This window comes from Lagenorhynchus albirostris, chromosome 3 (assembly GCF_949774975.1).
Source record: "Lagenorhynchus albirostris chromosome 3, mLagAlb1.1, whole genome shotgun sequence".
Taxonomy (NCBI): Eukaryota; Metazoa; Chordata; class Mammalia; order Artiodactyla; family Delphinidae; genus Lagenorhynchus; species Lagenorhynchus albirostris.
Genome location: NC_083097.1, coordinates 30,559,016 through 30,585,705, shown reverse-complemented (window position 1 = coordinate 30,585,705; position 26,690 = coordinate 30,559,016). Strand labels below are relative to the sequence as shown.

General features: G+C 37.0%; 1 protein-coding gene across 2 annotated transcripts in view; it reads right to left on the bottom strand.

Moving 5' to 3' along the window:
• The window catches only part of WDR70 (WD repeat domain 70), a 311,717-nt gene extending 287,127 nt beyond the window's left edge, over positions 1-24,590 (bottom strand). The window contains exons 1-5 of one of the 2 annotated variants that reach the window (XM_060146975.1): positions 24,466-24,590; positions 24,299-24,364; positions 22,156-22,239; positions 16,214-16,334; positions 4,023-4,224 (exon numbers count right to left, since the gene is read on the bottom strand). In XM_060146975.1, coding sequence (XP_060002958.1) covers positions 4,023-4,224; positions 16,214-16,334; positions 22,156-22,239; positions 24,299-24,364; positions 24,466-24,490 — 498 coding nt within the window. In that variant the 5' untranslated portion in view covers positions 24,491-24,590. Of the gene's footprint in view, positions 1-4,022; positions 4,225-7,308; positions 7,428-16,213; positions 16,335-22,155; positions 22,240-24,298; positions 24,365-24,465 lie in introns of those variants that run through there. The other variant, XM_060146976.1, reaches the window with a different exon arrangement.
• Between the last annotated feature and the right edge of the window lie 2,100 nt (positions 24,591-26,690).

Here is a 26,690-nt window from a genome sequence, read left to right as displayed (position 1 = left end):
ACCTCAAACTGCAAAAGTTATGACCACAGTGCATGATCTTAAATGCTTAATTAAGATAGAAAAGGCATTATACCTGTCCAATAATATATTTTGAGAGAGAGGGAAAGACCACATACACATTCAGGCATACCTTGTTTTATTGCTCTTTACTGCGTTTTTTACAAATTGAAGGTTTGTGGCAACCCTGCTTGGAGCAAGTCTATTGGCACAATTTTTCCGATGCATTTGCTCATTTCATGTCTCTGTGTCACATTCTGGTAAATCTCACAATATTTCAAACCCTCTACCAGCAAAATGATTACAACTCGTTGAAGGCTCAGATGATGGTTAACATTTTTTAGCAATAACATATTTTTAAATTAAGGTATGTACATTGTTTTCTTTTAGATATAATGCTATATTGCAGACTTAATATAGTGTAAACATAACTTTTATATGCACTGGGAAGCCAAAAAATTCATGTGACTTGCTTTATTTCAGCATTTGCTTCATTGTGGTGGTCTAGAACCCAACCAGCAATACCTCCAAGGTATGCCAGTAACTTTTACTACAGTACATCATTATAATTGTTCTATTATAAGTTACTATTGTTAATCTCTTACTGTGCCTAATTTATAAATTAAACTTTATCACAGGTATATATGTATAGGAAAAACATAGTGTACATGTAAAGGTTGGTACCATCCACACTTTCAGGCATCTACTGGGGTATTGAAACATATCCCCCTGGATAAGGGGGGATTACTGTATTTCTTCTCTGGATCTGATCTCATCAGCCTCATCTTTCCATTTCCCCTAGTAGGAAAAAACAGCCATGCACTAATCACATGACATTTCACCACACTATCATGTACTTGCACACATTCAGGTCCTCACTATAGCAACTTTTTTTCTCCTCACAACAGCTTCATACTTCTATTCTCTCTTCCCCGGTACCTTGCCAGCATTGCAAACTGCATTCATCAGCTCAGACAAAAGACCACAGACTGGGTGGCTTAAAGATTAAAAATTTATTTTCTCACAGTTTTGGAGGCTAGAAGTCCATGGCCAAGTGCCAGCAAATTTGGTTTCTGTTGCAGACTTTCTTCCTGGCTTATAAACAGCCAGCTTCTTGCTGTTATGTGCAGACCTAGCTCTCTAGCATCTCTCTTCTTATAAGGAGGCTAATCCTATTTGGATCAGGACCCACCCTTATGACCTAACTTAACCTTGATTATTTCCAAAGAGGCTCATCTCCAAATACAGTCACACTGAAGGTTAGGACTTCAACATATGAATTTGGGGGGCACACAAACATTCACAACAAACAAACGTAAGTCATTCTCACATATGATAGTTCAACCTAAATATTACCTACTCTATGAACCACCCAAAATAATTAAACACATCTTTTCCTTGTCCACCACACACTGTGGCTTAGATGTGTGGTTGCTGTTGTTTCTGATTACCCATGTATGCTTGAAAAGAAAAGGCTGGATGAAGGTTCTATATATGTTCAATAGATAAAACTTGTGCATTTGTATTGCTAAAATCTATACTCTTACTAATTGCCATCTTAACAATTCCTGAATTGTTTCTGAACAATCTTCCATTATCACTGTAGGTCTGTCCATTTCTCCTTATAATTCTGTCAATTTTTGCTTTGATTATATTGTGTTAAAATGCACACAGGTTAAGGACTATCAAATTTCCCTGGAGAATAAATTGTTTCTTTTACCATTAGCTAATGACACTCATTTTATCTTTACATTAATTTTATAATACTAATCAGTTATCTTTCAGTTAGTATTTTCCTGCTATAGTCTCCTTTATTCCTTTTTCTTTCAACCTTTCTATGTCATTACATTTTAGATGTATCATTCATAAGCAGAATATGTCTGAATTTTTTAATCCAATCTGAGAAGTTTTATCTTTTAAGTGGCAAGTTTAGCCATTTACATCTATTGTGAATAATGATATACAGCTGACCTTTGAACAACATGACTTTGAACTGCAGAGGTCCACTTATAAGCAGATTTTTTTTTTAGTAGTAAATACTACAGTACTACATGATCCACAGTTGGTTGAATCTGAGGATGTGGAGCCTCAGATGTGGAGGAACCGTGTAAATGGAGGGCTGACTGTAAATTATACTCGGATTTTTGACTGCTCAGAGAGTCGGTGCCCCTAATTCCTGCAATATTCAAGGGTCAACTGTATTTGTATTCATGCTTACCATCTTATTTTGTGATCTCTATTTACCAAGATTTTCATCTACTTCTTTTTTCCCCTTTCCTGTCTTTTTTTGGAATGACTGCGCTGTCTTCAATGGCATATCAAGAGCATTTCAGTGGTAGTATTACAGACCAAAAGGGGGTACATTTTCTTTAGAGAATTTAAAAACAAAAATAAAATCAACCAAAGATGAGACTACTTTTTATTATCACCAGGTGCTGGCAATTCTAAAACTGTCAGTTTAGAAATTTGTTTTTTGTTTTTTGCTATGATTAGTGCTGAGTTTTGATAACACATATGTAAGCTTCAAATTAGCATATTTTTATTACTTATCTTTTAATAAACATTGCATCCTACACGAAGTTAGTTTGGCGCACTCCCAGTTATACTACCTGCACCACATACATGCACAAATGTACTCAGCTACACACATGTTCAGATAATATTTTTAATGGTTCAGAATCATTCAAGCTTACTTCAAGGGTGGTTTCATATCTCCAATCCCTGGTGTACTTCATGTTCTTGCATTTAAACAGTAGGTTCAAAATAAACAATGATTATAAAGTCAAAGAAACAAAAAGAGTCTTCCATTCTGCTATACTTTCAATGCCAGGAGGAAAAGACAAAAGATGGTAGACTAGGTTGGCAGAAGAATTCAAAATGGGAATGTTTAAACACCTCAATTGCTTTCATCAAAAACATTCTAAAGCAATGGATCATTTAATGACAACATATGCCATTATTTAGCCATTTTCTCCGATTTTTACAGAAGAAACTTTAGAAGTTTTTACCAAATATATTAGAAAATGATGGATTTTCTGGAAGAAGAGATTTTAGTGAAAGTGTTTTAAGAACAGAGATATTTAAAAGCCACTAGGACTGACATCAAAAGAAAAATGATATGGTCAACACTGCAGTTTCAGGAATTTATTGTAAAACAAAATTTTTAATGAAACTGCCTGATTTATCCTTATGTTCCTCTTTTCCTAATTTTACATACACACACATACACATGTGTGCATGAAAAGCTTTCTTTAATAAACTATGAATAGACATAGAATGACCAATTTGGTATACTGTGTAGTAAACATAAATAAGCAAAGAATGCCCATTTTGATGAAGTCACTGACAGATCTGCAAAGGTTGTCAGTTTCTCTTCCGACCATTATTATTTGTTTCAACTCATAATTATTACTGAAAATAATCTGTCACATAGAGAAAGGTGGTATTAAAAAATGATCCATTCTAGGTATCAAAAATACAAAGTACATCAATGGTTTTCTTTATATGTTTTTCCTTTTACTATTTTGGAGGTTACACAATTTCTATTTTGGGGGCATTTACTCTTAAAACTGTAACGTGCAACTTGACCTAAGCTAATTTAAAATTAACTAATAACATCTCTAGCCTCCGCCCAAATAATATGATTTCAAAATGACTGAACTGATTCCACTCTCCTATCTTCCACATTATTGTTCAAAATAATATTAGATCCACTTTATTTTTAAATCTTCCCAGATTTATTCATCATCAACATTACACTCAATGCTACATAAACTTAACAAAATGTTTATTAACTTTTTAACACATTGCTTCCTACTGTCCATTTATTATTTTTGAGTTCTACTTCTTTGTTCCTGAAATACATTCTTTAGAGTTCTTTCAACAAGGGGCTGTCACTAGTAAACTCAGATTTTTTTTTTAATTTGATCTCATTCATGAATAACTGTCTAGCAGGGAACTGATCTCTACACTACTCTAAAAGACACTACTCCACTGAATTCTTAAATTACTACTGAAATACTTACTTCCTCCTCTTCTGAATCATCATCATCATCATCATCATCATCTTCTTCCACATCTTCACCAAGAGGTGGAGGTAAAGGACCAAGGATATCTTCCTCCATATGATTAACTGGTTCTTCTGCCATTTTAAGGGGTAAAGGGGGGCCAATTAACTCATCATCAGAAGATTCAGAACTTGCTTCACTTTCACTGCTGCTTGTATCCCTGAAAATATAGAAACAGAAACTCATTGCCTTTGCTGAAACAAAGAAAGTACTCTGGCGATAATACTGATTTCTCAGGAAACCCTGACTCTCCTTTTAACAACTGAGTTTTTTTAATGTTTTTAAATTTGTAATTCAAACATTGAATGTGTGACTCAAATATTATTTCACCTAAAGAAAGTAAAAAACTTCTTTTATCTATCTTACCTAAATACAAAGTCAGAGACAAAAGCTCAGAGCAATTACATGTTAGAGGCCCATTAGATAATCCTCATTCATGAAGAGCCAGCAGAACAACTGGAATGTGGAAGAAAAACTACTAGATACTACACCATAAGAAAGAAAACTACTGAGATAACCAATGTTTCTATTCACTATATGTGAATACGATCACTGTTTGCCACAGGAGTAAATAAAGTCAGTCATGTAAGAAAGTTAATATTACTGTCAAAATGTTTCAGTATATTTTCTGAAATACAAATTATTTCTCAGTGCTAATCCGAGTTTGCTGAGTTGCTAAAATGTTAAACGTATTGATAGCTTTGCTGGATTGTAAAGATACCTTACCCTAGGGAGTATCATATTGATTCTCAACTGTTTTTCTACCCAACACACCTGAGGACTATTACACACTCTCATTAAAGTCTATATCAAACACCTTTATACATTCGGAAGCCACCACCATCCACCATCCCTCTACCTCCCACCCCATCCCAAAAGGTTGAGAACTGCATTCCTAATTATATCAATTAATCTATCAAATATTTTCTAGGATTCAAAGTGTCACTGCCTTCTAATGAAGTATCTCTAGAATATAAGCTCAATGAAAGCAGAAATTTGTCTGCTATGTTCATTGCTGTGGCTCTAGCACCTACATGATGCCTGACATGGGCAGTCAATATCTACTGAAGAAAAAAATGGGATTTTTCTTTTTATTTTCATCTAGGTTCAATATTAAAAGGAATACATACTCACATACATGTTATCCTTATACAAAGACAGGAGCTAGCAAACCTCCATAAAGAGAATTTCTCTTTTTTTCAACAGTTAAGCTCAAGGTGCTCCAGCCCCACAAGCCTTCTTCCTAACTGAACACTTGAAGCTTGGTTCAGCCTGAGGGTCTTTGCACTTGCAGTTCCCTCTGCTAAAACACTTGTTACATGGCCTCTTTCTCATCATTCAGTTCTCCTCAAATGTCACCTCCTCAAAGAGGCCTTCAGACACACACCCCTTTCTAAACTTTCAAACACACCCCCATCAGTCACCATTACCTTAATTACCTTACTTTGATGATCTTTATTATGTACATTGCTAAATTATATTGTTTGATTAATTATTTAGTTGTTTGTAATCTGCTATCCATCCCCTCAAATGTCCCCACAGCAATATGAGCTGAGATCTCATCTGACTTGCTAAATGCTGTATCCCCAATTGCTAAAGCAGTGCCTAACCCACAGAAGATGTTCAATAAATACTTGAATGACTGAATAAATTTGTATTAAACTATTCATGCTCCCAAATTTTCTCTCTTGTGATCAGATCACAAATTTCTGACTGTACTGGTTACAAGTCACAGACTTCCTTAATGCAAAACTAAGGCCACAGAGAGCTCTAAATTGAAATGTTAACCCTTAGCACCCACGGTTTAACCCAGTTAACTAGTTCAAAAATAATCATTGAACTGAGAACTAAACAGATCCATATAGATTTCATGGCTGATTATGCAGGCCTAATACCCACATGAAACTTGATAGAATGTATCAGCTTCTAATTCTGCTTCTGGCTTTTTGCTGCTAATGTGCACAAGCCAAAAAAAATGAACCATTTTTAACATATTTTCAAAATCCTGAAAAACAAAGTCCATGAAATTATGTCCAAAAATGTCCCTGACTGAAAACAGAATACATTCCACGTTTAAAATACGCCTTGATTCAATGTGGTACCCAAATATGAATCAGAGCCTGAGAAACAATACGTACTCGATGAGAAAACAGTTGAGTCAATCCTAACGTTTTCCTCGGCTGCCTTTTTTTTCCACCTGACTTTTTAAGTGAGATTTTAGCTAGGCATTAAATAAGATGTATGGTTGTACAATTTCATTAAATTCATAGGCAAAATTCATTGTTTCTGGTACTACTTTCTTAAAAGGAAGTGCGAATGTCTAAATGATTCCTACCTTACAAATCTGGAGTATATCAGTATTTCTCTACTATCCTACAGCTATTTTTCATAGGATAAATGACGTATTTCTTCTCAGTACTTGATTTCTGAATGATAACTTACACTCATATAATATTTCTTTAAGCAAATAAAAAGGGTAGTTTTAGATTACTGTCTTTCTCTAAACCAAATTTTAACAACATTGTAGACGTTTTTTAAATTATCTGTATGCACTGTGAAACAGACTCTCAACATGCTACAAAGGAGAAAATCTAACATGAAACATACTTAAAGTATATAGGACCAAATGAAATACAGCCAAGAGAGCAGAAGACCAATTCCAGAACTGAATTCAAATTATCATAGTAAGTAACTTATATATAATAAGTGTGCATTTTAAAAAAACAGTGAAGAAAATGATCACCATATAATGAATGCTAAACATTCATAAAATAAAATAGAAAACTACTCTGGAATCACACTTTACGTTACACATTAGAATCACCAAGATGGGACTTCCCTGGTGGCGTAGTGGTTAAGAATCTGCCTGCCAATGCAGGGGACACAGGTTTGAGCCCTAGTCCGGGAAGATCCCACATGCCGTGGAGCAACTAAGCCTGTGCACCACAACTACTGAGCCTGTGCTCTAGAGCCCGCAAGCCACAACTACTGAAGCACACGCACCACAACTACTGCAGCCCACCCGCCTAGAGCCCGTGCTCCACAACAAGAGAAGCCACCGCAATGAGAAGCCCATGCACCGCAATGAAGAGTAGCCCCCGCTTGCCGCAGCTAGAGAAAGCCCGTGCGCAGCAAGACCCAATGCAGCCAAAAATAAATAAAATACATAAATTTATTTTAAAAAAAAAAGAATCACCAAGATGGGTCAAAAATAAAACAAAAACAAAAGAAGTTGGATCCCTACCTCACATCATATACATAATGAACTCAAAATGGATCAATAAGGGCTTCCCTGGTGGTGCATTGGTTGAGAGTCTGCCTGCCGATGTGGGGGACACGGGTTCGTGCCCCGGTCTGGGAGGATCCCATGTGCCGCGGAGTGGCTGGGCCCGTAAGCCATGGCCGCTGAGCCTGCACATCCGGAGCCTGTGCTCCGCAACGGGAGAGACCGCAGCAGTGTGAGGCCCGCGTACCGCAAAAAAAAAAAAAAGGATCAATAAGCAAAATGTAAGAGCCAAAGCTATGTTTTTTTAGAAGAAAACAGGAGAAATCTTCATGACCTATTATTTGGCAATGGCTTCTTAGATATGACATGAAAAACATGATCAACAAAAAGAAAAAATAGGTAAGTTGGACTTCACCAAAATTAAAAGCTTTCATGCATCAAAGGATATTAAGAAAGTTAAAAGACAATCTAAAGAATGAATAAAATATTTGCAAATCACATATCTGATGAGTTACTAACCAGAATGTATAAAGAATTCCTACAACTTAACAACAGAAATACAAACAACACAATTTTAAAATGGGCAAAGGACTTGAATATGCATTTCTCAAAAGAAGATATACAAATGATCAATAAGCATATCAAAAAATGCTCAACATCATTAGACATTAGGGAAATGAAAATAAAAACTACAAGGAGGGACTTCCTTGGTGGTCCAGCGGTTAAGAATCTGTCTTCCAATGCAGGGGACGTGGGTTCAATCCCTGGTCGGGGAACTAGGATCCCACATGCAGCAGGACAACTAAGCCCATGCACCACACCTAGAGAGCCCACATGCCCCAACTACAGAGCCCATGTGCTCTGGAGCCCACATGCCACAACTAGAGAGAAGCCCGCATGCTGCAACGAAAGGTCCTGCAAGCAGCAACCAAGACCTGACACAGCCAAAAATAAATAAATATATTTAAAAAAAAAAAAAAACTACAAGGAGATACCACTTCCCACCTACCAGGATGACTATAATAAAAACAAAACAAAACATGGAAAGTAACAAGTGATGGCAAGAACGTGGAGAAATTGGAACCCTCACACATTGCTGGTGGGAATGTAAAATGGCGCAGCCATGGTGGAAAACAGCTTGGCAGTTTTTCAAAAAGTTAAACATAAAATTACCATATGACCCAGAAATTTCACTCGTAGGCATATACCCAAAAGAATTAAAATCAAAGACTCAAACAGATACCTGTATGCCAGTGTTCACTGCACTCACAATACCCAAAAGATGGAAACCCAAGTGTTCATCAGTGAAAGATGGGGAATTACTGCTTAATGGCTGAAGTTTCTGTTTGGAGTGATAAAATTTTTGGAAATAGTGATGATGGCTGTACAACATTATAAACATTGCTAACGCCTCTAAACTGTATAATTTAAATCGTTTAAAATGGAAATTCTTATGTTAAAAAAATTTTTACCCCAATTCAAAAAATCAAGACACCATAGTAAAAGAAAACATTTAGAAATACAGAGGTAAATTGAAGGGAAAAAATGCTTAAAAAAATTTAATCATTTCCTCTGGGAAGCCAGAATCATGCGCAGGGAGAAATGAGACTTTATAATGTTTGACTTTGTAATGTGTATACCCTACTTCGATAAAAATTTAAAAGATCAGTGGTTGCTAGGGGTTTGTGGGGAGGGAGGGATGAAGAGATGGAACACAGAGCATGGTGAAGGCAGTGAAACTACTCTGATTGATACCATAGTGGTGGATAAATGTCATTACAAATTTGTACAAATTGGCAGAAGGTACAACATCAAAGCGTGAACCCTCATGTAAACTCTGGATTCTGAGTGATGAAGATGTGTCAGTGTAGGTTCACCAACTGTAACAAATATACCACTCTGGTGGGGGCTGTTGATAATGGAGGAGGCTATGCATGTACTGGGCCAGGTGATATATGGAAAACTCTCCGTACCTTCGGCTCAATTTTGTTGTGAACCTAAAACTGCTCTAAAAAAAACTCTACTAAATTTTTTAAATTAAAAATAAAGGGGCTGGGGAAACTGATTATTCATATGGAGCAAAAAATAAAAATTATCCACAAAAAAATTAATCCTATGTTGATTTAAGACCTAAATATGGAAAACAAAACTTAAAAACTTTAGATAAAAATATAGAAAGTTATCTTTATGACCTCAGAGTAAGGACTCATTTCTTAAACAAAAGGCACACATCACAAAAGAAAAGGTTAAAATGAGAATATATTAACATTTGAAACTTATTTTTTAAAAAAAACCACTGAAAAACAAAAAAATAGTAATAGTAAACCACCAATTAAGGGGAGAACACAAGGAACCTGAGAGAAAATCTTGCAGAAGACATAGTTCTTACTATATCTTCAGAAGAAAAAATATATGAGCAATAAACTTTTGAAATGATGATGTACAACCACACTGGTAATCATCAAAATGCAAATGAACACTATAAGGATACCACCTCACAACAATCAGATTGGCAAAAATAAAAATGTCTAACAATAACAAGTGTTGATGAGGATGTGGAGCAACGGAAACTCTTACACTCTGCTGGTGGGAAAGTAAGTGGGTACAAACTCTTTAGAAAACAACTGACCCAAATCTAAAGATAAACGTGTACTTACTCAAAGACCTAGCAAGTCTACTACTAGGTATATACTCTAAAGAAACTTTTGTACAGTAAAACAGAGGATAGCTATAAGGAGATCTCTAAAAGCATATTTTATAATAGCATAGAAAAACAGCAACCTAAATTGACTAGACAATGGATAAACTGTAGTATATTTCTAAGTGGAAAACTAAAATGCACTGAAAATGAACTATAGATTCACTTGTCAACATGAATGTGAAAAACCTCTTGTTGAATAAAAAAAGCAAATTGAAAAAATACATTCATTACAGCATTAATGACATCTATATAAAATAAGAAATCATACAAAACAACATGTATTTAGGAATACACTCATATATAATAAAATTATTAAAAAGAGGATGGAAAGATAAATACAGGGAAGGTTTCCCTTGTGGAGCAAAGGAGTAGGATTTCAAAGCACTGATAAAGCTCTACAACTGTCTCACATGCTGGGTGTTTGTTTCATTGTTCTCTTTACTTTAAATGAAGGATATCTAAAGTTTTATATGTATGACAAACTTCATAACAAAAATGTTTTGTCGAGCTTCCCTGGTGGCGCAGTGGTTGAGAGTCCGCCTGCCGATGCAGGGGACACGGGTTCGTGTCCCGGTCCGGGAAGATCCCACATGCCGCGGAGCAGCTGGGCCCGTGAGCCATGGCCGCTGAGCCTGCGCGTCTGGAGCCTGTGCTCCGCAACGGGAGAGGCCACAACAGTGAGAGGCCTGCGTACCGCAAAAAAAAAAAATTTTTGTCTAATTAGGGGGAAAAATATCCCTAACCTTACAGTGTCCACAATCATATAAAAGAACACACTACAGAAACAGTACATGATAGTTTACAGCATAACATGCTAAGTGGCACACTAGACACTGGGGAGAAAGATTTTTGAATATGCAAAACAATATTATTTAAGTCTTAGGGAAACACAATAATACACAATAAACTTACAAAGAGATACATGGAAAAAATTCAAATTTAGAAGGTTGGTTACTTCTGACAAGAAGGGAAGGGGATGCAATTGAAGATAGTTCTCAGAAGTGTTCACTCCTAACAGCAAAAGTTTACTTCTTGTCTAGTAGGTATTGTACTTTATCACCGTTTTGAAAGTCTTAAATACTTCATAATAATTTCTCATTTAAACTCTTAAGGTAATTTTTATTAAATCTAGAAAAAAGAAAATAGCATAACAATCTCTTATGTGAGGAAAACTGATTGCCTAAGAGATATCTTAAATACATTAAAACAATATTATCAAACAGATGGGAAAATGAGAATAAGAAAAAATATCAAATCTAAAAAGTTTATTAACATACATATAAAATATGAGGTCAAAATTCAAATAAATGGAGAAGTAATCAGATTTATTCAAAAGGAGATATATCAAAATCACAAGAAAAAATGCATAGCTTCAAGGCAATTAGAATATGCAAAAATTAAACTTTAAGATGCTTCACTGAGGAAAATTTAACATTTTTCTCTGCCTGTATAATTTACTGTTACTTCTTTCCTAATATATGAGAGGGAATTATTTTTAAGCTACCTTAAGCATTTTGAAAGCCACTGGCAAAAGAGCCTTTAAAAGTCCTTAACAACTGTGAATTTTCCTATTTTTTATTAAAAATGTGTTTTACAAAACTTCAAAAGAGAATTACCTTTAATTATGGTTTCTTTGCCCAAGGGAAAAGGACACCATGTCCCTTCTCAGGACCAATAAAGACTGCTTCATACAGTGCCAATGCATAGTACTTGCGGTGATCAGCAAAAGAAGTTACCACTTCCTTTATTTCTCTGGGAAAACTAAAATCTGACAGTGTTTATTTGCTGATCTCTAGTTAGAACTGAAGGTCTTTAAAAAGAAAAAATGAGCTCCTTAGAACAAATTCACTATCTTTATCCTCTTTTTTCTTTCTAACAGATAACTACCCAGTTTCACTAGCTATTGTAAAATTAAACACCTAAATGCGAGTGAAAGAAGTTATCTAACCATAGCTATAAAGAATTCCTAGCCTGTTACGTCCTTATGAATAGGGACCTGTCTTTTTTCTTTTTTAAAAACATTACTTATTTATTTTTATTTTTGGCTGTGTTGCGTCTTCATTGCTGCATGCAGGCTTTCTCTAGTTGTGGCGAGCAGGGGCTACTCTTCGTTGTGGTACGCAGGCTTCTCACTGAAGTGGCTTCTCTTGTTGCGGAGCATGGGCTCTAGGTGCATGGGCTTCAGTAGTTGCAGCACACGGGCTAAGCAGTTGCAGTGCACGGACTCTAGGGCACACATGCTTCAGTAGCTGTGGCTCATGGGCTCTAGAGCACAGGCTCAGTAGTTGTGGCACACAAGCTTAGTTGCTCCATGGCACGTGGGATCTTCCCGGACCAGGGATCGAACCCGTGTCCCCTGCATTTGCAGGCGGATTCTTAACCACTGTGCCACCAGGGAAGTCCTAGGAACCTGTCTCAACTGTCTTTACTTCTTAGAATATAGAACTCTGCCTCGCCCATAGGTGAACTTAAAATATTTTCTTAAAAACAATGCATAGGCAAAAGGTCAGTCACCATTGTTTTGTTTGAATCCATTACCAATTCAGTCATTGACTTCAATGGCCTTGTAAAAGTTACTTGATTTCTAGATGTTTCCATGTGTTTCCTTAATATGAAAAATGTTAGAGGCACTAATTTACTAATGTTTTGAATAGTGGAAGCAAAAGTTGCAATACATTTAAGATAACTAACTAAGCACTCAGTTATAGCCAGACGGTGCCAACATTTCCCAGAACATGAGGCTCGTTCCCAGCACAAAATCACTGTTCCCTAAACTGGAGTTGTGGAATAAGACAATCACAGAACAATAAATTGAGTGAAAAGCTTTCTAGGAGCCATGGCAAAAAGAGCAATGGTGTTCCAAGTGTCTAATAAGAAAAAGCACTTAGGGAAGAGAGGAATTTTTTCGTCCTGGTGCTAAATTCAAGAAATAACTGATTGGATGCATACTAATATAGTAGAAAATATCTTTCGGGACTTCCCTGGTGGCGCAGTGGTTAGGAATCCGCCTGCCAATGCAGGGGACACGGGTTCGAGCCCTGGTCCGGGAAGATCCCATATGCCGTGGAGCAACTAAGCCCATGCTCCACAACTACTGAGCCTGGGCTCTAGAGCCCGCGAGCCACAACTACGGAAGCCCGCGTGCCTAGAGCCCATGCTCCATAACAAGAGAAGCCACCACAATGAGAAGCCGGCGCACCGCAACGAGTAGCCCCCGCTCGCCGCAACTAGAGAAAGCCCGCACGCAGCAACAAAGACCCAACGCAGCCCAAAATAAATAAATTAAAAAAAAGAAACATCTTTATTTACTACAAGTTGTAGTCCAAGATATTTTTTTTAATTTTATTTATTTATTTTATAGTAGTTTATTAGTTGCGGCGAGCGGGGGCTACTCGTTGCGGTGCGCCGGCTTCTCATTGCGGTGGCTTCTCTTGTTATGGAGCATGGGCTCTAGCCACGCGGGCTTCCGTAGTTGTGGCTCGCGGGCTCTAGAGCCCAGGCTCAGTAGTTGTGGAGCACGGGCTTAGTTGCTCCATGGCATATGGGATCTTCCCGGACCAGGGCTCGAACCCGTGTCCCCTGCATTGGCAGGCAGATTCCTAACCACTGCGCCACCAGGGAAGTCCCTAAAGATGTTATTAAAATGGCTATTTTTTTTAAACGGACTTCAAATTTAATTTAGCTACACTGAAATTGTTTCACTAGTAACAAGATTCAATGCTTAAGCAGAAATAGCTTAAAGACTCCTATAATAGAGATAGAAAATCTAGATAAAATATATCTGATGTTAATATAGTCTCAGTTAAGCTTCTGACAGGCTATTCATCTGCCATGGATTATTCATTCAATGCCTTCTGAAACAGGGATAAGTAAACTTCCATTCTTTTGATCAACAAAATACTGTAATAAAGTTGTATTATTTTATTTTTCTTGATATATCATTCCTATCTTTATATTTGATATAGATGGTCCCCACTTACAATTTAGACTTAACGATTTTTCAACTCTACAATGGTGTGAAAGCAATACTCATTCAGTAGAAACCATACACTGAATTTTGAATTTTGATCTTTTCCAGGACTGGCAATAAACAGTACCAAACTCTCTCATGATGCTGGGCAGTGGCAGCAAGCCACAGCTCCCAGTCAGCCACACAATCATCAGGGTAAACAATCAGTACACCTACAACCATTCTGTACCCATACAACCATTCTGTTTCTTACTTTAGTATTGTATTTAATAAATTACTTGAGATAGCCAATACTTTATTTAAAATAGGCTTTGTGTTCTATGGTTTTGCCCAGATGTAGGCTAATATAAGTGTTCCGAGCATGTTTAAGGTAGACTAGGCTAAGCTTTGATATTCAGTAGGTGGTGTATTAAATGCATTCTCGACTTAACAATATTTGCAATTTATGATGGGTTTATCTGGACATAACCCCATCATAAGTCAAGAAGATCTGTAATTATAATCTCAACAGTAGTTCTGTAATTTTAATCACTAATGACAAAAGTAATGCTGGGTTTTGTTATATCAATAAAATTTATTCTCAATACCAATACTGCACGTTCTTTATCTTTGGACTTTAAAGTTAGTATTGCAGAAAAAACAGAATCAACAAAACTACTGAAATTTTTACAATTTTCAATTAATGGAATCATTTGTTTGTCAAAACCTTAGCAATAAGATAAATTTCCAAAAACACAACAGTAGTTTTTTGACATCTTAAATCATCCCAAAAGTAAGAAACTAAAGGTAAATACTAAATGTTCCTCTTAGGAAAAAGGGTTTTTTTCCCTATCATATTGAAACCCAAAGACATTGTGAGACTGACAACTGATATAAAACCATAGACAATGCTAAACTGCATTTTTTGACTAATATAAAGAAAGGACACTCTACAGCAGGGGTTGGTAAAATTTGGCCCAGTGTTTGTTTTTTAAAGATTTACTGAACACAGATAAGCCCATTCATTTACGTGTCGTCTAGGGCAGAATTGAGTAGTTGAGAAAGAGACCACATGGACCCCAATTCCTAAAATATTTACTATCTGTCCTCGACAGAAAAAATTTGCTGACCCCTGCTCTTTACTAATATATGCAAAGATACTCATATGCTTCAGAGACTAAATAGATGTTAAGGTTGCACTGTTATGAAAACGGAGAACCAGGCTTGTAGTCCCATATAGATATCCCTTCCCTCCGCAAAGAGAAGTTATAGAAAAGACCAACCAACACTATTATGGAGAGATATTCTGCTCAACAGCCTAGACTGAGATACCAAAGAATGTAACTTCTGGGTGAACAAAAAATGCAATTACGTAGTATAAGTGATATTTTGTGTATTTAGATATTTTATGTTTTTCTACTGTAAAAAGAGGAAATAGTGAAATCCACTGGTGAAATTTGCCATGAATAGTTTATGTAACCAATTTGATGATTTAAAATATATCTAAACATTAGAATTCTCATATTATCCACCTAGATTTGATATCTATATACCTATTTATATTGTTTAAAGTTCTTAGTAATTAAGTTACATAGTATTAAATTTCAATTTAAAGTAATTTTAATGGCTGCTTTCTCCTATAACTTGATAAACTTTATAATGTGCCTCTATTTATATTCTTTCTTATTATCTATTTCCATAAAGGATCCTACCAAAAAGGTTATGAATGCAGTCTGGGGAAAGGGACAAAAGATGTAAATGACAAAATAAACATGAAAAAAATAATAAACTTGTCAACATCTTTCCAACTTTACATAGTTATGCTCTGCAGTCAAAAGGCATAGATTTTTTTTTTTTTTTTTTTTACGGTACGCGGGCCTCTCACTGTTGTGGCCTCTCCCGTTGCAGGGCACAGGCTCCGGACGGGCAGGCCCAGTGGCCATGGCTCACGGGCCCAGCCGCTCCGCGGCATGTGGGATCCTCCCAGACCTGGGCACGAACCCACGTCCCCTTCATTGGCAGGCGGACTCTTAACCACTGCGCCACCAGGGAAGCCCAAAAGGCATAGATTTTAATACTTCATCTGGAACACTTCGGAAAAAGTCAATTGATTTACAATGTGACAAATGACTTTTTCCTGGTTCTAGACATACACAATTGCCTGAAATGGGAGAAATTATGCAAGCTTTTAGTATCAGGAACTTTGCCTAAATTGTGTTATGAACGCCTAGAAAAAGGTAGTTTAATAGCATTCTTTTGAGAAAGACAAGCACCTGGAAGATGATTTAGAGCAATCTCTGGCCACATTTGAGCCTGAAGATGTTGGTTCAAGATCTTCGCTTTGCCTTCTTAATTCTTTCTCTCTGTTCATTTCTTCCTCTTTTTCTCTTGCTTCTGAAAAGATTATAAAATTTTTTCAACAGTTAGGCTTCAAAATTTGTTATTATTTAAAATGCTATAAATTAACATAGTTACAAAGATGTAACATAGACATGTTACCAGTAACAGCAAAAAAAATTATCAATCTAAATGCCCAACACTGAGAAAATAACTGAAGTTTACTGTGTATCAACATAATATGAAATACAGCCAATAAAAATAGTGATAGAAGAGAAATCCCTGGCAGTCCAGTGGTTAAGACTCAGTGCTTTCACTGCAGTGGCCTGAGTTCAATCCCTGGTCAGGGAACTAAGATCCTACAAGCCATGCAGCAGAGCCAAAAAAAAAAAAAAAAATAGTAATGGAAAATGTACAAATCTGAGAAAATATAAACAGATATGCTAAGCAAAATTAACACGTGAACAGTATATGAACCATGACTGTACTATGTAAGAAGATGTGGCAAGTGACCAGAAGAAAGCATTCAAAGGTAAGATTTTAGGTAATCTCACCTTTCACTTTTAACGTTTTAAACCAAAAATTCAGTACTTCATTCCTTTCTGAATTTCCCAAACTGGATTTTTGGTCAGAGACTTCCTACCAAAATTATGAGGAAAGTTGAATTACATTTAGTTTCCAGAGTTGTTTACCTTGGAAAGACAAAAAAATTTTATCCAAGGAAATCTAATCTTTCTCGTCTGATAATCTCACTCAACAACTGGGGCGGAAAGCACATAGGAAGGAAATTAATTATATGAATAAGTCTTGTTCTCAAGTGCCACCATCCTCAATAACCTGAGATAATCTTTAACATTTACTTCTTAAGTTAATAATGAAGAATAATACACCCAAAGTTAAGTAGTATCAAAGGGCACTTATTAATTGGAATGTTGTATTCTTTAGGTCTTTTGTTGCTAGGATGTAGAGGATGAGTAACAAGGACATAGGCAGCAACTAGCGTCAACAACTAGTTTTTTGTTTCAAACATGGAAGATAAAACTCTCCAGGAAGAGGTAAGGCATAGCTCAGGTTAATTTTTTTGTGCTCTCCACTGGGCTGGGTTAGGAGTTAACAATTCGGCCCTCTGATGCTGGAGGAGGCTGAAAACAATAAGAGAAGGATAATGCCCAAATTTAAGAGTGAGCCTGCTGGGCTCCGACCTTCATCCTGCTTCTCCAGACATTCCCTCCATTCCCTCCAGGGTGAGGGGGGATTGCAGAGTGAAGCGGGGAAGGCCACACGTGAACTGTAGGCTCAGGTCTTAGGGGCAGTTCTGACCCTAATCAGGAAACGATACTAAGGCACACGTTACTAGCCACCTACACAACAGCCACTTCTCTCTTTCTCCTTGCCAAAACCACAGTTCTCCCTAGGTAAGAAGCAACACTGTGTTTCAGGAGCTGCTGGGCCCCTCCCTGTACAGGGGGGCTGAAGTTTGATTCCAAGTCAACCATAGTGCTCTTGCAATGGCTGTTTTTGCAAATGATGTGCCACACTAATACCGGCTAATAACATGAGAGGGGAAGTCAGCTGAAGGTACATTTGAGAAAGGTTTTCTTGCTCCTAAAAAGTGTTACACAAAAGTCTCCTTTCAGCCTGTGGAGGTGGTCACCTGCATGTAACAAAATTTAGCTGACAAAATTTTGAGACATGAGGACAGTCTGCTTAGGACAAGCCAACAGTCTAAAGCTGGCAAAGCAGAAAAAAGGGGGAAAAACTTCATGTCCTTCATATCAGGACGCAGGAGACAGAACAGCCCCACTCCAGAGTTCTTGTCATAGTGCAATACTAAACCTTTCTTATTTAAGCAATTTTTTTATTAGGTCTTCTATGACTTCTTTGAAAGTAACCATTAGCATCTTAATATCAACCTTAATTTAACAAAAATAATAGCAACTAATACATGGAGCTTACTATGCTATGTAGTAGTCATTCTTTTAAGTATTTCTTGTAAATTAACTCCTTTACCGCAGATGTAGAGAATGGACTTGAGGATATGAGGGGAAAGGGTAAGTTGGGACGAAGTGAGAGAGTGGCATGGACTTATATATTCTACCAAACGTAAAATAGCTAGCTAGTGGGAAGCAGCTGCATAGCACAGGGAGATCAGCTCGGTGCTCTGTGATCACCTAGAGGGGTGGTCTAGGGAGGGTGGGAGGGAGACGCAAGAGGGAGGAGATATGGGGATATATGTATATGTATGGCTGATTCACTTTGTTATAAAGCAGAAACTAACACACCATTGTAAAGCAATTATACTCCAATAAAGATGTTAAAAAAAAATTAACTCCTTTAATCTTCATAACAATCCCTGAAGTAGAAACTTTTTTTCTTCACCTTTATTGGAGTATAACTGGCAAATAAAACTGTGAGATATGTAAAGTGCACAATGTGATGATTTGGTACAAAAATACATTGTGATAGAATTCCCCCCATGGAGTCAATGAACACAACCATCACCCCACATATTTACCTTTTTTTGGGGGGGAGGGTAATAACATTTAAGTTCTACTGTCCTAGCAAATTTCAATTATACAATACAGTTTAAGTAGATACTACTATCCTCCCTTTATAGTTGACAAATCCAAGGCAGAGAAGTAACAGAGCTATTAAGCCTCAAAGCAGTGAATTGAGGCTCCACAACTGTAACTTTCCTTGATGTGACCAGACTTTCTAGAGACTGTAAAATTATCCAACGACTACCACCTACCTTATAAAACAGTGAGCCTGCCTCTCTCTCCAATGGGCCATAAAGTACAGCCCTTTATTGCATACTTGTCACCAGACTATCTAGAAACTATGACCCACCCACCTAACTAGAGTTCCTTCCCAGGGGATGAATCCTCCAAACTATTTGCCCCATCCTGGTGAAGATCTAACTTTTTAATTTAAAATTTAACTTTTTTTTTAACAATAGTAAGGATTTTCTATTCAGAGAGGCTTCTGCTGTCACCTGCTGCTTCATAAAAGCAAGAAGAAGAAAAAAGACATTTTTGAGGAAAAAAAATATTTTTTTTCCTCATTGTTGACTGAGGACAAACCAAAATGAAACATAATTCAATAAACGGTAGCTCCCTGACCAAGGGGATCATTTTCACATATTTTTACTGAACATAGGACCAAGAACACTGTAAACACTGTAAAAATGCTCCATATGTTCCCTTAGCAAAAGTGAATTAACCTACCCCCCATCACCTCATTTTATTCTTCCAAGTACCTCATTTTATTGTTAACTCTCTACTCTCAGATAGTTACCAATTTTGGATAGCCATTTCTGCAAAAGCACCCCAGATGTATGCAACTCTCATTTAGGTTAACAGCAAACTATCCAAGGACTTGCCTGGTGGCACAGTGGTTAAGAATCCGCCTGCCAATGCAGGGGACACAGGTTCGATCCCTGGTCCAGGAAGATCCTATATGCTGTGGAGCAACTAAGCCCGGGTGCCACAACTACTGAGGCTGCGCTCTAGAGCCCACGCACCCCAACTACTGAGCCCACGTGCCACAACTACTGAAGCCTGTGCACCTAGGGTCCCTGCTCCACAACAAGAGAAGCCACAGCAATGAGAAGCTCCCACAATGCAACCAGAGAAAGCCTGTGTGCAGCAACCAAGACCCAATGCAGCCAAAACATATACTTAATTTTTAAAAAGTAAAAGGTTAACAAAAAAATTTGAAACATTATTCCCTGACATTTTACATAACACATATTTTATTGAAGTTTTACAGTAACTCATCCTTTCTGTTAGAGCATTTAACAACCAAAATTTCACGTCCATATACACAGACAATTAAACTTGCCATTAAAAGGGACCAAAGTTCTTATTTTCCTCAAGTCTGATGTCAAAGCCCAATCATTAAATAAAATATGCCCATATCAGAATTTGTTAACGTTTCTTTTAAGAAAAGTAAGTCAAACTTTGGATTCTTGTGTTTAGATCAGGGGTAGAAACAGCAGTCCATATCCAAGACTGTAACACTAAATCAAAAGTTCAACGCATTTAATTCATCCACAAATATCAATAGGAATACATGGTCTTGAGATAATTTTTCAAAATTTTAAAAATGTAATAACTCTTTACTGGAATTCCTCTTAGGTGCTAAATGCATACATACTTCACTAAGAAAAATGACAGGAACTAAAAGTGATATTTATAACACTGCTGTTTAAAAAGTACTCTGCCCAACATCTTAATTCCTTCAAGAATCTTCTAAGAGAGATCTTATTATTATTGCCACCAAACTGATGGGGAAATTAAGGATCTGAAATTTGAAAATCCATCCAATGTCATTCATCTAGTGGAATGTGGGGTTAACCCTTAAACCTGCATCCTCCAACTCCAAATCCCAAACTCTTTACTATTCATCATGCCATTTAAAAACATTCTCCAAAGATGCAGGATTTATTTTTTTAAAGGCAGTATTGCAGTTTTAAATTCAATTCAATCTTCACAAATATATATTGAGAACCTATCTTGGAAGGCATGGTCCTGGGGACTATAAAACTTAGGTAGGAGAATAAGACAATCCCTATTCAAAGCATTTTGTATCACACACTGAAAGAGGTAAATACAAGAAAGTTATACTGTAACAGTGTAAGTGTTCACTAAAACATTTAAAAATTAAGTGTATAACACATTCGTGTATATGCTGCAGATAGCATGTGTTTACATATTGTTTGATAATATTAAATTATTTAATATTTTTAGGTGTAGTAGGAGTATTTTGGTTAAGATCTTTCCAAATCCTTATCTCTTAAAGACATACTAAAATATTTATGGGTGAGATAATGTACCTAGGATTTGTGTCAAAGTAATCTAAGAGGAGAAGTAAATGGAACTAACACTGGCCATGAACTGTTACAGTAGTTAAATCTGTGTAACAGGTATACGGGAGTTCATTACTATGTTACACTGCATGTAGAAATGAAAGTGTTTTTTAAAAAAATACATACTATATGTAGATAGCTGTCTTTTCACCACACATACACAACAAAAACTGTTATTCTTCCAAAAACCAAAAACATTTTATATCAAGTGCGCTTCCCAAATATGAGATATTACTGCTACATAATTTATCATTTTAAAACCAACAATGACAAGTGCTGGAATAACATTCACTTAAATTTTTCCAGGAGTCCTGTCTCTGGCTTCTAGCCCTTTCTGCTCTATCAGGTTACATCTATCCTTTCTCTAGTGTAAGAATGATCTGAATCAGATCTAAAGAAAGCAGTAGAGAAGTCAGTCTCCTTCTAAGACCCTGAGGTGGTATCTAGAATTGCTAACCACCTGGTATCAAACCACACAGTCTGGAAGTTAAGGCCTTCATTAAATGTCTGATACAACTTATTAATGCAGAGATTCAACAGCAGCAGCCACATTCACTGTTTGTCTCAATTTTCTATACTGTCTGGGTCAACGGTCAGTGGTGTACACAGCTCTGAGAGCCACCTCTCGCCCAGCCTTCCAAATACTGGTTCCGCTGTAAGCAGGAAAGAAAAAAATGAAATGAGAATCAGATAGAGGGGGGGAGAAGAGGTAATAAAGAAACCACTACTCTGATTCTTATAAATTAATTTTGAATCCTTGTTTGTTCATAGCTCACACTACTAAAAGATTTTAGCTCTCAGACCTTCTTATCCTGTTTAGATGCAACTTTGATCGTGTTTAAAAAAACAAAGACAAAAAGGCGTCTGCTTCCAAAGGAACCAGCACATATGGTCTTTTAACAATTTTGAAAGTTTTTTCAGTCTTATAATTTTATAACTGGTAGGACACTGGTGTAAGCTGGATACAGTATTTAATCCTATAAAAGAGCAAGTAACTGAACTTCTTACCCAGTGTTTTCCGACTTCTTTCCACTGCTGTTCTTCGAGTTTGTTCAAACATTGCTTCCAAATCAAATGTGCGAGCTTTTTTCCCTAAAACAGAAATAAGTAGCAGACTATGATTTTCCTGAACTAAGTTGGCCAAACTTTACGTACTAAATAAATACTTACTGACTGACCAATAACCACTTAAGTCTACCTAATTTATAGTAGGGCTACAAAATAACCATAAAATATCAATGAAGAAAGAGTTTACTTTCCAGGGAATTTTTAATTACAATCTCATCGCTAAATAACATTAACCAGCCAACTTTCCCATCCTCCTGTAATTCATCTAAACCCTACTCCTTGAAACTAAAACACTGGTGTGCTAGGCAGAATAGAGAATATTCATATCCTAATCCCTGAAACCTGAGAAAATATATTACATTACAGGGTAAAAGGGACTCTGCAGATTAATTAAGGTTATGGACTTAAAAATTATACTGGCCAGCCCAATCTAATCATAGGAGCCCTTACATGCAAAGATGCAGAATAGATATAGCAGAAGTCAGAGAGACCTGAAACTTGACAAGAGCTGCAGTTCCCTTGAAGATGAAGGGGGCAAGAAGACAAGTGATGCAGGTATCTAAAAGAGCTAAGAAACTCCCACCAGACAGCCAATAAGGAAATAAGGAAACCACAAGGAACTGACATTCTGACAACCTGAATCTGCTTGGAAACAATGCTGTATTTGCTTTTACTGACTTTTTTTTTTAATAATATTACCTATTCTATGTTTGTTTGCCAGAATATGATAAAAATGGCTTTCTTACACACTACTGACTTTGTTATAAACTGAAACCACCTTTCTGAACAGCATTATGACAATATATATCAAGAAGCTTTAAAAGCTATACGCCCAATTTTTTGTTACTTTTTAATATCTGTATTTTTTATCAAAGTAGTCCCTCTTTTAGAAATCTACCCTATGGAAATATGCATAAAACTCCTTTTACAAAAGGAGATAAAAGAATTATTTATAAAAATGTTTTAGTATTACTGATAAAAGTTAGAAACTATGTGGGATAAAGTTAATATTACAAATTATAGCATTTCTATCTACTATTCAACCATTAAAAATCATGTTTTGGAAAAGCATTTTATAATATGGGAAAATCCTCAAACTATTAAGAATTAAACAAATTCTATATAATTAAGAATATAAAACTGTACATATATACGATCTTACAACAGGAAAAACTGGAAAACAAACTCACTTTTAAGTTTTCATTTCTAGAACATGAAATTATGAATGATTTTACTTTCTTCCTTCTTATTTATTGGGTTCTTTATATTTTCCTGCTATTTACATGTGCTCCCTTTGAAATTGGGGAGAAAGCTATTTAAAAGAACTGAAACAAAAATAAGTACCAAAATACTACAGAAGTATACAGTACTTTTGTAGCCATGACCACCTAGAAGATAGTAAATATGTTTTGTGGCTCAAGACGTTACCAGAATAAATGAATGTATGAATGAACAAAAGAGAGACTGAAATGAAGATTCTGGAGTAGAAAAACTGGAATCAAAAAAGACTAACCTACAAGGAACTACTGTATAGCACAGGGAACTATACTCAATATTTTGTAATAATCTAAAAGGAAAAAGAATATACATATATAAGTGAATATATATAACTGAATCACTGTGCTGTACACCTACAACTAACATGACATTATAAATCAACTATAACTTAATAAAATAAAAGATTTACTATTATAACATCACCTAATGGCCCATTTGTTGCCAAAAGGGCCACCTTATTACAGACCACAGTCAGTGGTTAGCGCTCAGTCTCAGGACGCAATGAGACAACTCCCTCCATCAACCAACACCCTCCACCGCGTGGGTCACAAAGCAATCTTTCTTTCTCACTAGCCTTCTCATAAGTGTCACCTGAGCTGGTCCCAAGAGATAGGCAGGAGTTAGAAAACGGATGGGGAAGACTGTGTCTAAAAATTGCAAGATAAACACATTAGAGCTAAAGTAATGAGAACTTGGCACTGCGGAAGGGGTGGAACACAGGTAACACCTCGGGCCCCCCTCCCAACCTGCGGCTCTTAAAATCTCTGCAAAATGAAACGGGACCATGCCTAGGGCAGTCACTCACCGAACCCCGTGAAGCCCATGGTGACCGCCAGCTGCGGGTCCGGTCCTGATGCGTCTGAGCCTGTCACTGGGACAAGAGAAAAGAGAAAAGGCCTTGTTAGTGCGGAGCCCCCAGCGCCGTCGGCCCTGCCCGACCCACCCCGCCGGCGCTCGCCTCACTGAACCCACCGCCGCTGGGTCCGGGGCGCTCCATGGTCTGCCACCCGCCACAGAACCAGCAACACCCACAGCCCAAACAGCTGCTAAAGAGTAGCAGCAAACCAGGCAGGAAGTATCGCCTCCGAGCGTCAGCCTGGCCGCCAAGGCCAAGAGCGGCGCCTTCCGCGAAGGGACAGAGGCCTCCTAAGCAGCGCCGCCCTAGCGGGCTGGCGGAGTATAAGCGCCACAGAAGCTGGCTTCAGAATGAACCCACGGGAAAGGGAATATTATCTGCAGTTTCTGTAACACATTTTACTTTGTAAGACGCGTTTAACGGTACTTCTCTGGTGGTGCAGCGGTTAAGAATCCGTCTGCCAAGTCAGGAGACATCACTTCGAGCCCTAGTCTGGGAAGACCCCACATGCCGCAGAGCAACTAAGCCCTTATGCCACAGCTACTGAGCCTGCTCTGTAGAGTCCACTGAGCCACAACTACTGAGCCCACACGCCACACCTACTGAAGCCCACGTACCTACAGCCCGTGCTTCAAAACAGGAGAAGCCACTGCCATGAGCAGACTGCGCACTGCAACGAAGAGTAGTCCCCACTCGCTGCAACCAGAAAAGGTCCGCGCACAGCAACGAAGACCCAATGCAGCCAAAAAAAAAAAAAAAAAAGACGCGTTTACTGGCAAGGTGACACTTAATCCTCAGAATTCTAAAGATGGTTTCAAATTCCACGTCACAACTAACCATTAAGAGACTACCATTTGTTAAGTTTTGGTATGCTGTCAGAGAATATTCACAAGTGTCTAAAAAGGTTATTAAAATACTCCCTTTTCCAGCTACATAACTCTGTGAGGACCCCTTTTCTTCGTGTACTTCAACTAAACAAGTAACAACAAGAGATATGAAATCTGGTTATCTCTTATTTAGCCAAACATTTAAGAGATCTGCAAAAATGTAAAATAACAGCATTCTTCCAATGGTTTAGTTTTAGATACTATGGCGATTTTTCATAAAATATGTGTTATTTATATTAACGAGGATTAGGCTTATTCTTTTAAATAAGTTATTTTTTAAATTTCTCATTTTTATGAGATATTAGCAATTATTAACAAAAATAAACCTGTGAAATAAAATTCATATTTTGTCGCAAGACAAGAAAAATTCAAACACAAAAACATTTCTCTGCCTTTTGACCTCCTCTCTCCTCTCTACTGTGCATTGCGTATATGCATTTTGCATCAACCAAACCTCCTCCATCAGCGGAAATACCTGCTCAACCATAAAGAGCAACATTCTCCTAGCATCAACAAGACAACTCCCTAAAAGATAACGTTCCTTCTTGATCTTGAAAGTGACCAAGATGATGGTTAGATCTGGATTGTGTAAACTGTAATACATCATTTAATGTACAGCCCTCTGTTTCGAAAAACTTATATAACTGTGTTTTGACTTCTAATGAGCGGAACAGTCCTTAGAGCTTTCTGAGATGCTGTTTCGGGTTATAATCCTCAGCTTGGCACAAATAAAATTTTCCATTTCTTTTTTAGATCGACTAACTTTTTATCAACAATCCACACAAAAACCAAACCTCTTTGGACTCCTTAATAATTTTTAAAGGTATCAAAAGTTGTAGAATCTTTATTCTTGAGATGTCTTCAGCAAAATTTTCACATAAAGGGCTGGATGGTAAATATCGGAGGCTTTGTGGTCTGTGTACCAACTATTCAACTCAACAGTTGCAGCTGAGAAGCAGCCATTGCAATATGTAAATGAATGGAGGGTCTTGGACTTAGATCCTTGGAAATGCTGTTGCTGTGTGCAGGACTATTAGACCAGTATTGTTAGATATCCAATTTGTAGAGTTGAAACCTTTCTATTGTACTTTTTTGTCTCAAATTAAAAACAAACCAACCCTGTGACAGACTGTCAGTTTTCAATCTGTAGTCTACAAAATAAAAGAAAACTGACAACTGGCGACCCCTCTGCCTATTTATCTACCAGTAATACAAATCTAATTTTTCTTGGTATACTTGCTATGAAGTCTTAAATTATATGTATAGATCTGTAATATCACAGTATTTTTAATATTCAGAAATTTAGTCAACCCTTTATTTGAGGCAGTAAAAAGTAATTCAAATAGCAAAAGACCAATTCAGAGCAATTCAGCTATTGATTTGCTAAACTATGAATATAATCGGATGTAACTTAGGTGAGACTCTAAATAAGGACTAATTCTAAGTATTCTAAA